Here is a 13,003-nt window from a genome sequence, read left to right on the forward strand (position 1 = left end):
TAGACCGTTTGTGTTCTTAATAATGAAACTTTTTCTTCATCTTCGATAGAGCTTTTGTCAGTAATTTTTTTGTTTGTTTTTAATCAATGACCTCACTTGGTGGCGCAGACTCAATGGGTCAAATGGCCTGGTTATAGAAAACATAAAACATAGAAAACCTACAGCACATTACAGGCCCTTCAGCCCACAATGTTGTGCTGACCATGTAACCTACTCTAGAAGCTGCCTAGAATTTCCCAGCTGCATAGCCCTCTATTTTTCTAAGCTCCCTGTACCTATCTAAGAGTCTCTTAAAGACCCTATTCTATCTGCCTCTACCACCTTCGCTGGCAGTGCATTCCACACACCCACCAGACTCTTTGTGAAAAAACTACCTCTGATATTTGTATCCAATCGTTGGCTTGTCCTTCATTATGTGCATGTTACATCCATCATCTACTTGGAAACTTACTGACTCATCCTCAGCTCTATCCTACCGGTTCTATCAACTTACCTGTTGGGACAATCACACTCACACGTACAACACTTGTCCATTGAGGCAACTACACTTAAGTGTTCAATACTTATCCATTGAAACAATCACAATCTCACAGAGAACAATTGTCCATTGGCACAATCACATAGACAATTCTTGTCCATGGGACAGTCAGTCTCACAGACAACACTTATCCATTGGGCAATTACACTCACACATACAACACTTGTGCATTGGAGCAATCCCAGACACCAAGTAACACATACAACACCGGTCCATTAAGGCATTTATGGGTAGTCAGACAACACTTGTCCATTGGGAAAGTCACAGTGACACTGACAACACCCGTCCATTGGGACAGTCACAGTCACGCAGATAACACATCCATTGTATTTACAGTCACGTGTCCAATGTATGGTCTCATGAGAAAGTTATCTTCTTGCAAACCTCAGTTCCACAGATGCCACAAAAAGGCATAAGTTGGGCTCATGCAAGTGGCAATAGCAACATCTGATCTGGTGGGGATGCTTTTATTTTGATTCTACTTGGGGATCTCTCCCTTAACTCTCTCTCTTATGTACTGAATGCATTGGGGCTGCTTCCTGCACTAGTGTAGAGCTCAAATTTTATTACTTTAATTGCTAATTTCCACCCTGCTGTCACTTTTATAATGTCCATTTCTAACTCTTTCCTCTGCTTTCTGGGTCTGTCTGGCTCTCTGTCTCCACCTTGAGGGATGTGCTAGTGACATATCAATTATAAGCCTAATTTCTCCTATCTCCATCATATTTGCAATGGTGAGACTATGCATATATCCATAATGTGAACCATGGCTTCCCCTCCATCATAATTAAGAGTACGGAGTTATATTCCTTCTATTTCCTACCGATCCTTCATCTACTCTCCTCTGGGTCAGACCTAAGTTTTCACTACTAATTCACTGCTAACTTCCATCCTGTCGCCATTCACTATTATTTCTAATACATTTCTTTTAATCTGTCTCCACTTCGGGAAACACATTTACTACAAACCCACTGATACCCACAGATGCCTAGACTACATCTCCCACCTTGCAAGGATACCATCCCCTCTCAGCCGCTCTCTCACTGCTACATCTGTTTTCAAGGCTTTTTACTCCAGGACATCTGCGATACTGTCCTTCAGAAAATGCCTCTTCCTCCATCCCATGAGGCCTTTGCCTTCATCTTTTCTATTTCTTGCATTTCTGTTCTCAATCTGCCTCCCCTCAGACTGAACAGGGATATAATTCTGAAGCACAAGAGACCGCAGGTACTGGAAAGAAATATTGGGCAGAAGATTCAAAAGCCTAAAAGCACATGCCACCAAGAATGAGAGGGGAAGAGCCTGTGGAAGGAGTGTGTTAGTGATGTGCACATAGAGGGTGGAAGAAGGGAAAGAAACCAGGCTGAGGGTAGGAAGAAGTACAGGGTAGATCAAAAAGAGGGGAAAGGGGGCAAAGGAGGAGCAATTTACTGGAAGCTGGAGAATTTGTTGTTCATATGTCTGGTTGTAGACAACACCAGGTGTAGTTATGAGATGCTGTTTCTCCCGATGCAACATATCATTTTTCAGCATTTCTATCTGGAACAATGTGATCTCACTACTAGTCACATCTTCCCCTCTGTCCCATTCTGCAGGAACCACTTTCTGTGACCTGTTTCTTTCATCCCTTATACTTTCCCTTTTCTCTCTGCACCTATAGGAGGTGTAATACCTTGTGTAAGTCTCCTCCTTGCATGCATTAAGGGACATAAGAGCCCATCCAGATGAGACATATTCACATGTACCTCCAGCAAATTTGTCTGTTGTATTTGGTGCTGTCTATGTGGCTTCCTGTACAGTGAGACCATATTGCAGATTAGGTAACTGTTTTGCTGAGCACCTACACTTTTCTGGAATGGCCACCCTGAACTCTCGGTTGCGTGCCATTTAATTTCCCTTTCCTTTCCCACACCAGCCTGTCTATCCTCTGCCTTTTCTCCTTCTCAAGTGAGTCCCAACACAAATTAGAAGAACTGCACATCATGTTCTACCTTGGTGTTCTACAACCCCAATGCATGACATTGAACGCATGACATTGGCCTCCGTATTGCTACTATTGGAGAGAAAGTACAAGAGCCTGAATACCTCTGCTATGAGATTTCTGAAGGGTTCATGAACACTGCGTCCTTTTTTGTCTTTTGCACTATTCATTTATTTTTAAGTTGTAGTAATTTTCATGTCTTGCACTGTCCTGCTGCAAAACAACAAATTTCATGACATATGTCAGTGATAATAAACCTGATTCTGGACATCTGCCCACACCCTTCAGCTCCTAATTTACCACTGTCATTCCCTTCCTCCAGCTATGTCATCTGCCCATCACAGTCACGCACCTTCCACCAAGTTCCTTCTCCAGCACTGTTCCCATCTACCTCCCTTATTTGTGGTTTTCTCTTTTCATATTCCATCATCTGCGGCCTATTGCTCCACCTATCTTCTTCCAGCTTCTTCTCTTATTCCCTCCCCCACATGACTATCTGCTCTTGGAACCATCCATCTCTTGCCAGGTCTTGTCCCACTCCTTCACCCCCCCTCACACTGGCTATCTCTCCTCTATTGTTCGATCCAGATAAGCTGAAACAGACCACTTCAGCTGTGCTGCGTGACCTACTGAGTTCTTCCATCTGCTCATTTTTTTGCTCCAGACTGCAGCATCTGCAGTCTCTTGTCTCTCATAAGCTTCCCCGATCTTTGCCTTCAGCCTATCAGCCACCAGTTATAAGAAAGCTGTAGCTAAACCGAAGCCCCTAAACCAAGAGTGAAGTCTGATTGAACTAAGCGCCGGGCTGATTTGGAAAGATTGGGTACGGGCCGAAACATGGCGGCGGAGCCCAGGCCCAGAGTGTATCAATGTAATAGGGCCTGGGTCTAAGAGTGAGGAACAACCCAGTGTTTGGACAATTTACCTACTTACTTTATTGTCACCAAACAATTGATACTAGAGCGTACAATCATCACAGTGATATTTGTTTCTGCGCTTCGCCAAACCAGTGATGGATTGAAAAGGCAGGATGTCAACACCAGAGGCGAGGGTCGGGCCTGTTCTGCTTGTTATTCTGCGACATTAAATAGCTTCATTGGCTGTATATGTGAATCCACCTCAGCTAGAAAATAGTAATGAGATGAGGTTTTGAGGTACCCAGGTCTCAATCCAGTGCAGGCAGGTGAGTGTGAATCCATTCCCATAGCAGAGTTTAGATCAGTGATTCCAATATATATTATATTGGATGGGACTAATATAGGAGAAACAGGAAACAACAAAGGAAAGAGTGAACAGTCTTGACCAGGAATCTACTTGTTGCTTCCATACTGCGGGCAGAAGAGATTAGTTGGCTATTTGATTACTAATTTAATTGGTTTGGCACAACATTGTGGGCCGAAGGGCCTGTTCTACACTGTACGGTTCTATTTGCTCTGCTCTGTGCTGCACTGAGGCTACAGGCTCCGTGTCTGTGGACTCTACAACATTTTACTCTGCTCTGTGCTGAACTGAGGTTAAGGCCGTGGCTTGCTCTCGTAGTTCTAGCGTTCATGTCTGTGGGCTACACAATGTTTGCTTGTCTCTGCACTGAACTGAAGCTGTTCCAAGCTTTGTGTCTAAGGACTCACTTTTGATCTAAGTGCTATTTGCTTACTTCTATTATTTGCAAAATTTGTATTATTTTCTCTCTCAGCACATTGGGTATTTTGTCTTTTTAATGGGTTCTTTTGTATTTCTTTGTTTTGTGGCTACCTGTAGGGAGACAATCTCAAAATTGTATAATGTATACTTACTTTGATAATAAATATACTTTGGACTCTGAGGGGCTACCCTATGGAAATGTTTAAAATTAAGGCGTATGTAAGGTGAATAGTAACAGCCTTCCCCTCGGGATAGGGGAGACCAAAACTAGAGGGTGAGAGGAGCAAGCTTTCTACAGTCAGTATATGCAATGAGCTGCCAGAAGAAGTGGTTGAGGCAGGTACAATAGTATCATTTAAGAAGCACATGGATATGCTTGGAGGGAAATGGGTCAAACACAGAAACTGCAATTAGCTGGGTGGGCACCATCATTTGCATGAATTTGTTGAGCCGAAGAGCTTGCATCTGTGCTATATTGTTCTTTGACCTTGCTCTATGATTTTTTTTTTAGAATCATTTGATTCTAACCTTTCATGTGAAAAGGCCAAATGTATTCTGATGCAATTATTCAAAAACCTACTTCAAATGCTGTTGAAGTGTATAAGTAAATGAAAATTCCTCACCACAGACTATCCTGCTCTTTTTTCCATTAGCCCTTGACCTTGCATGCATAGCAATACATAAGAATATGCAGCATATAATACGGGGCCTCTCAGATCATCATAAAATGATAACAGCCTACAGAATGTTAATCGTTTTTTTCCACTGCATTGAACTGCAGAATTGAGCTCTGCAGGTTCCCTGAAGGACAACTGCAGTCTTTTTGTGACTCAGTGTTAATCTTCTGTTTGAATTAACCTGTAAACTCTGCACATTGAGATTTTATCATGAATTAATTTTTAGATTTTGTTTATTCATAACAGAAATACAATAGTCCCATGGAATAAAAAAAACTCAAATAAAAATCAAGGTTGAAAGTCCTCATTTTAATGAATTACAGTGTAATATTATGTGAGCAAACTGATTAATATATTAAAAATGGTGGCACAAATGCTTGTAAATTAAGTTAGTAACATTTCTGAGGCATATTTCTGTTTATGACATCTTTAAAACTGCTTGCTGTTTAACATCTTATGTTTTTGTTAGCTGCCAGCCAAAATAATTTTCTAATATTTGTATGATCTATTAGCAGCGCAAAATAGAATGATGATAACTTCTAGAAATGTTAACCATAATGTTCAGATGAAGTACCTCATTCAAACATGCGTAAATCTGTAAAGAACCAGCAAGAGGGAGGTTGCTCTACATTGATAAATGATTAGCTTCCTCTGTAATTGAAATACTTATGAGATTTTGAAGTGTAATCATGAAAAATAAATTTCAGTGCAAGATAAAATCAAGGTTGACAAAACTTTATATCTTGTAGAAAAATGTGAGGTTTTTTATTTTAAAAATTGAAGAATGTATAGCAATCTTATTTTACAACCCCCCCCCCCCCAAATCATTGATCTGAGGACCATGTACTAGAATGCTGTTCACTTATTCTTTATCTTCCAGCAAACCATTGGCCAAGCGACTGCAGCCAAATATCCTCGATCAAGTCAACTCCAGTCAGCCACCGGGGGGAATGCAAAATCGTCCACAGTCAGCTGTGGCATCCAGTCAATAAAGGTTGTAGACTGATTGCCTCACCACTGTCAGCAGCTACCTGAAATACATACAAGGTACCTCATGGAAACTGATGAAACATGGTTGTGTTACAACCGAAGACTGAGGACTTGTAATTGGGAACTACCAGTATTATTCAATTATTAATGAATTAATCCACAGGCACAATTGTAAGTGTGTGATTGCATATTCCCAGTTTAACAAAAAAAATGAGGTTTATACAGAGTGGTTCTTAAGCTATGATGGATGAGTGATTTTTAAATGCTGTAAAATTTAATGAATTGACTGGAGAGAACTTAAAAATGACTTGTGTTTTAGCCTATTGGTGAAAGATCTTTCTAAGCATGATTTGTGTGAAGACGCTGTGCTTAGAATTTTCATAATGCTGATAATGAGTTTGATTAATTTTCCATAAGAGTGCACTCGGGTATGCGACTGGATGCAGTACATGGCTTTCTCAACTGTGAGATTTGATTTTGAAAATAAAATCCAATCTTAAAATCCTCATCTTGCTTAAAGAGATGAAACTCCCATTGGCAATTGGACAAGTACGTGTCCTCTAGTTTATTCTGCTTCTACCATTATTTTACAAATAATTAAAATACAGACTGTTTGGATATTAAGACACTTTTTATTGTAATACCTTATTTTAACCAAAATGTAATGCTAAAACAAATATTGTTTTTAACTAATAATTCTCATTTCCTCTTACTTGGTTCCCCTTCTAAACTAATCTATTGTCTAAAAGTCGACCTCTTTTGTTACATGGATGAGCTGTCTCGCTGCTTTTACAATGCGACATTACCACGTAAATGGAGTTTATAACAATGCTTTTATGAACACCTGTTTGTATATTATTTTTGAGGCATTGTAGTCATTAATTTTATGGAATAGAGGAAAAGATGGCTAAATATGAGAGGTGTAGCCCAAGTAATTTTTATTTGTCATTGTCCTTGTTAACTGAAATTCACTGAGTATACATTTCCTTGATGCTTTAAGTGGAACAAGTTAGCAGAACAATTGTATACAATCTATACGGTCTGTGTAAGTTGAGAAGAGTGAATTTGAAATTGAGGATTTTGAATTATTAGTTTCCATTTTGTCCTATGCTGTAAGAAGGTAAAAATGATGGGTTTGCTGTTACAGGAGAGGTTTCCATGGCTTGGCCATAACTGTATTAAGAGTAACAAAATGTTCAGAGCAAAAATTGTTCTGAGCTTGTATTTCAAGACACTTATTATTATCATGTTTTAAATACATAGAAATTTAGCTTATTATTTTCATAATTAAAGTTTTTTGTTAAATATATTTATGACTTAAAGTTCAAGTTTTAGTTTATTCCCATTGAACTGTAATGATTTTGAACGATATGAGCACAAAGCTTGACTTTAAAAGAGTAAATGATTTCTGTGTGTGTATAGGATTCTTATTTTAAACTTCTATATTAAATTTTCTCCTAACAGTATTACAAGGTATTCTCAATTATTTTATTTTTCCTTGGGAATTTTATTGCACAAATGAAGAATGTAACAACTGCTAAAAATATTGCATACAGTGTATTTTAACAATTATTGCTGTGTACTTTAGCAGAAGCATAGAAACACATAGGAATCAAATCAAATAAGTTTTATCCAACTAGTGAGAATATATAAGTAACTAGTCTCTTAAAACTTATGCTCTATGTTTCATCATCCATACATGGATTAATTACAGGCATGTTGCTGTGATCTGATGGATGTATGGTCAAAATGAGTTCTGGAAAAAGAACACTATAATCAAAAGCAAACTTGTGTGTGACTTCAATGTATGATGACCAGCATCATAAAAATCTTGGTAGTAGGTTTCACTGCTAATGTAATGGCTTCTTCGTAATGTTCACTGCTGAGGTAACAGTTTCTCTGTAGCAGCAATGTTTGGGTTATGGCGGGAGATAACAGGATGCATGTTAGCCAATAAGAGATTGTTGCTGTGTCTTGTGATTCTGGAAGCAGTTGATTTCATGGGCTTTTGTCAGAGGTGGGGAGAGAGAAATGAGAGAAGACGTGAATGGAGAGATTTGGTAGACCACCAGACAGGGTGGACTTGGAGCGGGGGTCCAAAGGTCAGTGCCGCTTTGAGGAGACTGATGGTGGAAGAAGGACAACTGAACTGTGTGAGCTGCAACTTTGTGCACAGACTGTTTATTATTAAATCTTATGATTTGGGCCCTTTTTCTTTTATATTTTGTTTCTCTACTAGCCATATAGACAAAAGTAAGAGTTATAAAGCTTAATCGTTTAATCACATATTGTGTACTGTTTGTTATTTTGGGGTACTGATTTGTAACTGGGAACATATCGCGCAGCCTCCACCCAAACAAGATTTCTTAAATTTGACTGGGCAGGAGTTCATCCCCTATATTAAGCTGCTAGTTGAAGCGAGTGTTACAATTGTAGGGGCTACATTCGGGATTGATTCCATTGGATGCTGTGTGATTACCCTGAGCAATGAACCAGTGGGGCAGATGTTTGTACTCCGGGTGAATTGTTAATTCTACTGTTAAATACTGTTAAAGTTGCAATTGTGAGTGGAGGTCTGATAAAATGGTGAGCACAGCTCTTGTTTTAATGCTGACCAATGCTGAGGTAGCTGGGGGCGGAGATTTCAAAGACAGGGTTCTATCATTTCTGAGAGTGAGGGGAAAGATTTAGAATGTTTAATTAGTCCACGTCCCCCAGTGAAGAGTGAGAACTCTGAGATAGTATTCACCCTTTCTTCTCTGGAGAATAAATGGAAAAATCAGATTCAAAGTCCCAGCTATGGCAGGCTCCGCCTATTCTCTGGAATAACACCCACCCCTAAAGGGGAGGAGGAGTATGAGACGTGGGCGGAACGGACCTCTCAGTTGTTAGATGAGTGGCAGTGCTGGGATGATGAAAAGTGACAGATTGGTTGAAAGTTTGAATGGGCGTTCTGCTGACGTTGTCAGAACTGTCAGGTTAAATTGTCCCATAGCGACAGCCGTCAGTTATCTGCAAGCACTGGGTAATGCCTTTGGTCCGACTGGAAGCCCAAGGGAGTTCCTGGTGGGGTTTCAGAACGTGCGTCAGGAGAAGTGGGAGAAGCTTTCTGGTTATATTTTTCGGCTTGAGAGGCAGCTAAATTGCTTGCAGTGCAGAGGGGGCATTCAGGCGGCTGAGGTGGATCAGTTGAGAATGGACCAGATAGCCAGGGGCACCCAGTCCCAGGACCTGATTGTGTGGGATCTCTGACAGTCTCGTAAGACGCGCCCCCTCCATCTTTTGTTGAGGTATGGGAAGAGGAGAACGTGGCGGAGGTGCGGGAGGACTCGGTCAGCAGGGTACAGTCCTTGGTAGTAGTCCCCTGCAGTGAAGTGACCACAGATAGCCTACCCCAGGGAGCGGCAGAGGAGATTGTGGCAGAGTTGAGAACGGAGATGTGTCGGCTGTTATCAGTGGGTGTGACCCCTCCCCCCATACGATGGAGCTGATGTGGGGTGGAGGCGCGGATTCCCCAAGGGGACGAACAATGCGGAGGGCTGCTGGCAGCAGGTGTCACACCAGAAGGAGAGTGAGCCCCTAGATACCTCAGCAGGGAGAGTTGTTGGGAAAACTTAGAGGAGATCCCATGAGGGAACGGCCTGGTGTCTCTGGGGGAAACATGTTCCCAGCAATGTACCAAGGAACTCCCAAAAGCAAAAGACCCTATTCCTGAAGGCTTAGTGGGACCACGCTCCAGTGTGTCACTACGGATAGAGGGTATTTATGCTAAAGCCATACTCGACACCGGGTCTCAGGTCACCTTACTGTACAGTTCGTTTTACAACCGTTATCTGAAGCATTTATCCTTGAAACCATTCAATGCACTGGAGATTCGGGGTATCAGTGCTGGTGATTATCCATACGACGGTTATTTGTCAGTGAAACTGGAGTTCTCGGAGGCCGATGTGGGAGTGTCTGAGGTTCTGGATACATTGGTGCTGGTTTGTCCGGACCCTGTTGAGAAGGGTGGCATTTCAATTCTGGTGTGACCAACACCCCTCTTGTGAGGAGGCTCATGGGGGCCTGCAAGGAGAAGGCGGGTGAGAGCTTTTTGGGGACGTTATCCGTGCACCCAGTGTTTCGAGCTGCTTTTGAGGAAGTGCATGGCAGCAGTGGGCCGGATACCGAATTTAAACAAGGGCCTGTCGAAGCCAATGGTGGTGCGGCCCGGGGAAGTAGTGAGAGTGATGGGGACCCCCAAATTTCCTGGAGTGTTTGAGGGTGAAGCCCTCTTAGTGGATACTCTGGAGGACCACGAGGGGGAGTTGAGATTTCCTGCTGGGCTATTGATGAAGCCCTCGGTTGTACAGGCGAGCAGAATTGCAGTGATCGTCAGGAACGCTACGAAGAGGGAGGTCACCTTCAAGCAGGGAATGCCCCTGGTGCATTTGTTCCCGGTGACAGTAATGTCTGGTGCCCCCTTGAGGCACGTCAAGGAGAAACTATTGGAAAGGGGGGGGAAAGTTGACCGCTGACTCACTCAAATTCGGGAACTCCCCGGTGCCGCCGGGTTGGAAAAGGAAGCTGGTAGAGGAGATGTTGAAGCTGGAAGGTGTCTCCACTGGCGAGTTTGATGTGGGTTGTTCAAAGAGCACTCATCACACTATCCAGGTGACCAAGGACACCCCATTTAGAGAGAGGTCGCGGTGACTGGCCCCTGCAGACGTGGAAGACGTGCGGCAGCATTTGTGTAAGTTGAAAGAAGCTGGGATCATCACTGAGTCCCGAAGCCCCTATGCATCCCTAATAGTAGTGGCCTGGAAGAAGAACGGGAAGGTACACATGTGTGGGGACTAAGGACTCTGAACAGGCACACCATCCCTGACCAGTATACGGTCTCGAGGGTCTAAGACGCGCTGGCCTCTGAGTGATGCGAAGTGGTTTAGTGTGCTGGATTTGAGGAGTAAATATTACTAGATCCCAAGTGAGGATGACAAAGAGGAGACAGCATTTATATGCCCCCTGGGATTCTTCTAGTTCAAAAGGATGCCCCAGGGCATATCGGGAGCCCCTGCAACCTTCCAGCATGTCATGGAGAAGATGGTGGGGGATATGAACTTGCTTGAGGTGTTGATGTATTTGGATCCGCCTTGGAAGAACATGAAGCGAGGCTACTGAATGTGCTCGGCTGCCTGAAAGCTGAAGGGTTAAAACTTTCCCTGGACAAGTGCCAGTTCTGCAAAATATCTGTTAGCCATGTTGGACACAAAATCTCTTGGAAGGGAGTAGCTACAGACCCAGCTGAGATAGAAGCGGTGACCACTTAACCAAGGCTCCAGACTGTGAGTGCTCTGTGCTCGTTCCTTGGGTTTTGTGGTTATTATTGGAGATTCGTGAAGGACTACGCCAAAGTGAGTCACCCCTTGAATCTGCTTCTGTGTGGTTACCCTCCCTTGGGGAAGAAAGGGAGGGGTGAAAAAAGGACAGGAGGGTGGAGAATATCTAAACACGTCAGAGCCCTTTGGACAGAGGCGGGATGTAAAATGTGAGGCGGCTTTTCAGTCGCTTAAGGAGTTGCTGATCCAGGCTCCAGCGCTGGCTTTTGTGGACCCCTGATTGCCATATGTGCTGCACAAAGATGCCAGCCGAGAGGGTTTGGGGGCGTCCTGTATTAGGATCAGGGCACTGGATTGAGGCCTGTGGCATTTGTCAGCCAGAGTTTGTCACCCTCCAAGAGAAATCCCATGCACAAGTTGGAATTCCTGGCATTGAAATGGGCAGTGGTGGATAAGCTGAGTGACTATCTTTACGGGGCCAAATTTGAGGTGAGAACGGACAACAACCCCCTAACATATCCTGACCTCAGTGAAACTTGATGCCACAGGCCATCAGTGGTTGGCAGCATTGTCTGTCTATGATTTCAGCGTGAAGTACTGTCCGGGAAGCCAGAACATTGATGCGGGTGCTTTGTCCCTATGAGTGCATGAGGGATTGGACAGGGACAAGGAGTGGGAGAGCGTTCCTGCCCCTGGGGTGAAGGCCATGTGTCAGTTTGCCATCACTTTGAAGGCAGAGGAAAAGGAGAGGCAGGATTAAGCAGTGGATCAATTGGGGGCTTCTGATGATGCCATTCCCCAAGTTTACTGAAACCTGACTGTCCAGAATGAGGGGTCACAGTTTAAGGATAAAGGGGAAGCCTTTTAGGAACGAGATGAGGAGAAACTTCTTCACATAGAGAGTGAATCACACACAGTGGTGAATCTGTGGAATTCTCTGCCACAGGAAACAGTTGAGGTCAGTTCATTGGCTATATTTAAGAGGAAGTTAGATGTGGCCCTTGTGGCTAAAGGGGTCAGGGGGTATGGAGAGAAAGCAGGTACAGGGTTCTGAGTTGGATGATCAGCCATGATCATACTGAATGGCGGTGCAGGCTTGAAGGGCCGAATGGCCTACTCCTGCACCTATTTTCTATGTTTCTATGTCCGAAGACAAATCAGCTGCCGGAATTGAGTCCTGGGGAAGTGGCAGCTGCTCAGCGAGATGATCCGGGCATTGACACTATTTGTTCCGTGGTCGAAAAGGGAGATGTGGCTCAGGCGGAGAAGACAAAACATGTCGGTGCCTCCATGACTGAAAGAATGGCCTCGGTTGGAGTCGAAGAACCAGATGTCACCCCCGGACTGACCTCGGCATTGCCAGCTGGTTCTGCCCGAGAAGTATCGGAGGATTGTGTTGATGTCACTTCATGATGATTCTGGACATTTAGGGGTGGAAAAGACCCATGGATTGCTCAGAGACTGCTTTTACTGGCCCTGAAGTCGGAGGTTGCAGAATTCTGCAAGTCGTGCATTTGCTGCATACGGTGGAAGACACTGCGTACGCGGGCAGCTCCATTGTCCCACTTGCAGAGTGCGGGCACTGGACCTGGTGTGCATGGATTTCCTGTCCATAGAAAGCCGATGCCAGCAACACGGCAAATGTCTTAGTCATCATGGACCACTACACTAGTTATGCTCAGGTTTTTCCTACCAAGGACCAGAGGGCGACTACGGTGGCAGAAGTGTGATGGGAGAAGTATTTTGTTTATTATGGTCTTCCCAGGTGGATACGTAGTGACCAGGGACTGGACTTCGAGAGCAGGCTCATCTATGAGTTACTGGGCATGCTTGGAGTTGAGAAGTCGAGAACTACTCC

General features: G+C 43.6%; 1 protein-coding gene across 5 annotated transcripts in view; it reads left to right on the forward strand.

Annotated features, from left to right (window-relative positions):
• poc5 (POC5 centriolar protein homolog (Chlamydomonas)) overlaps window positions 1-7,293 on the forward strand; it is a 123,700-nt gene extending 116,407 nt beyond the window's left edge. For all 5 annotated transcript variants that reach the window (XM_073048267.1, XM_073048271.1, XM_073048270.1 and 2 more), the window contains one exon: window positions 5,718-7,293. In XM_073048267.1, the coding sequence (XP_072904368.1) occupies window positions 5,718-5,843 (126 nt within the window). In that variant the 3' untranslated portion in view covers window positions 5,844-7,293. The remainder of the gene's footprint in view (window positions 1-5,717) is intronic.
• Window positions 7,294-13,003: the final 5,710 nt, after the last annotated feature.

This window comes from Hemitrygon akajei, chromosome 6 (assembly GCF_048418815.1).
Source record: "Hemitrygon akajei chromosome 6, sHemAka1.3, whole genome shotgun sequence".
In the NCBI taxonomy this organism is placed as follows: Eukaryota; Metazoa; Chordata; class Chondrichthyes; order Myliobatiformes; family Dasyatidae; genus Hemitrygon; species Hemitrygon akajei.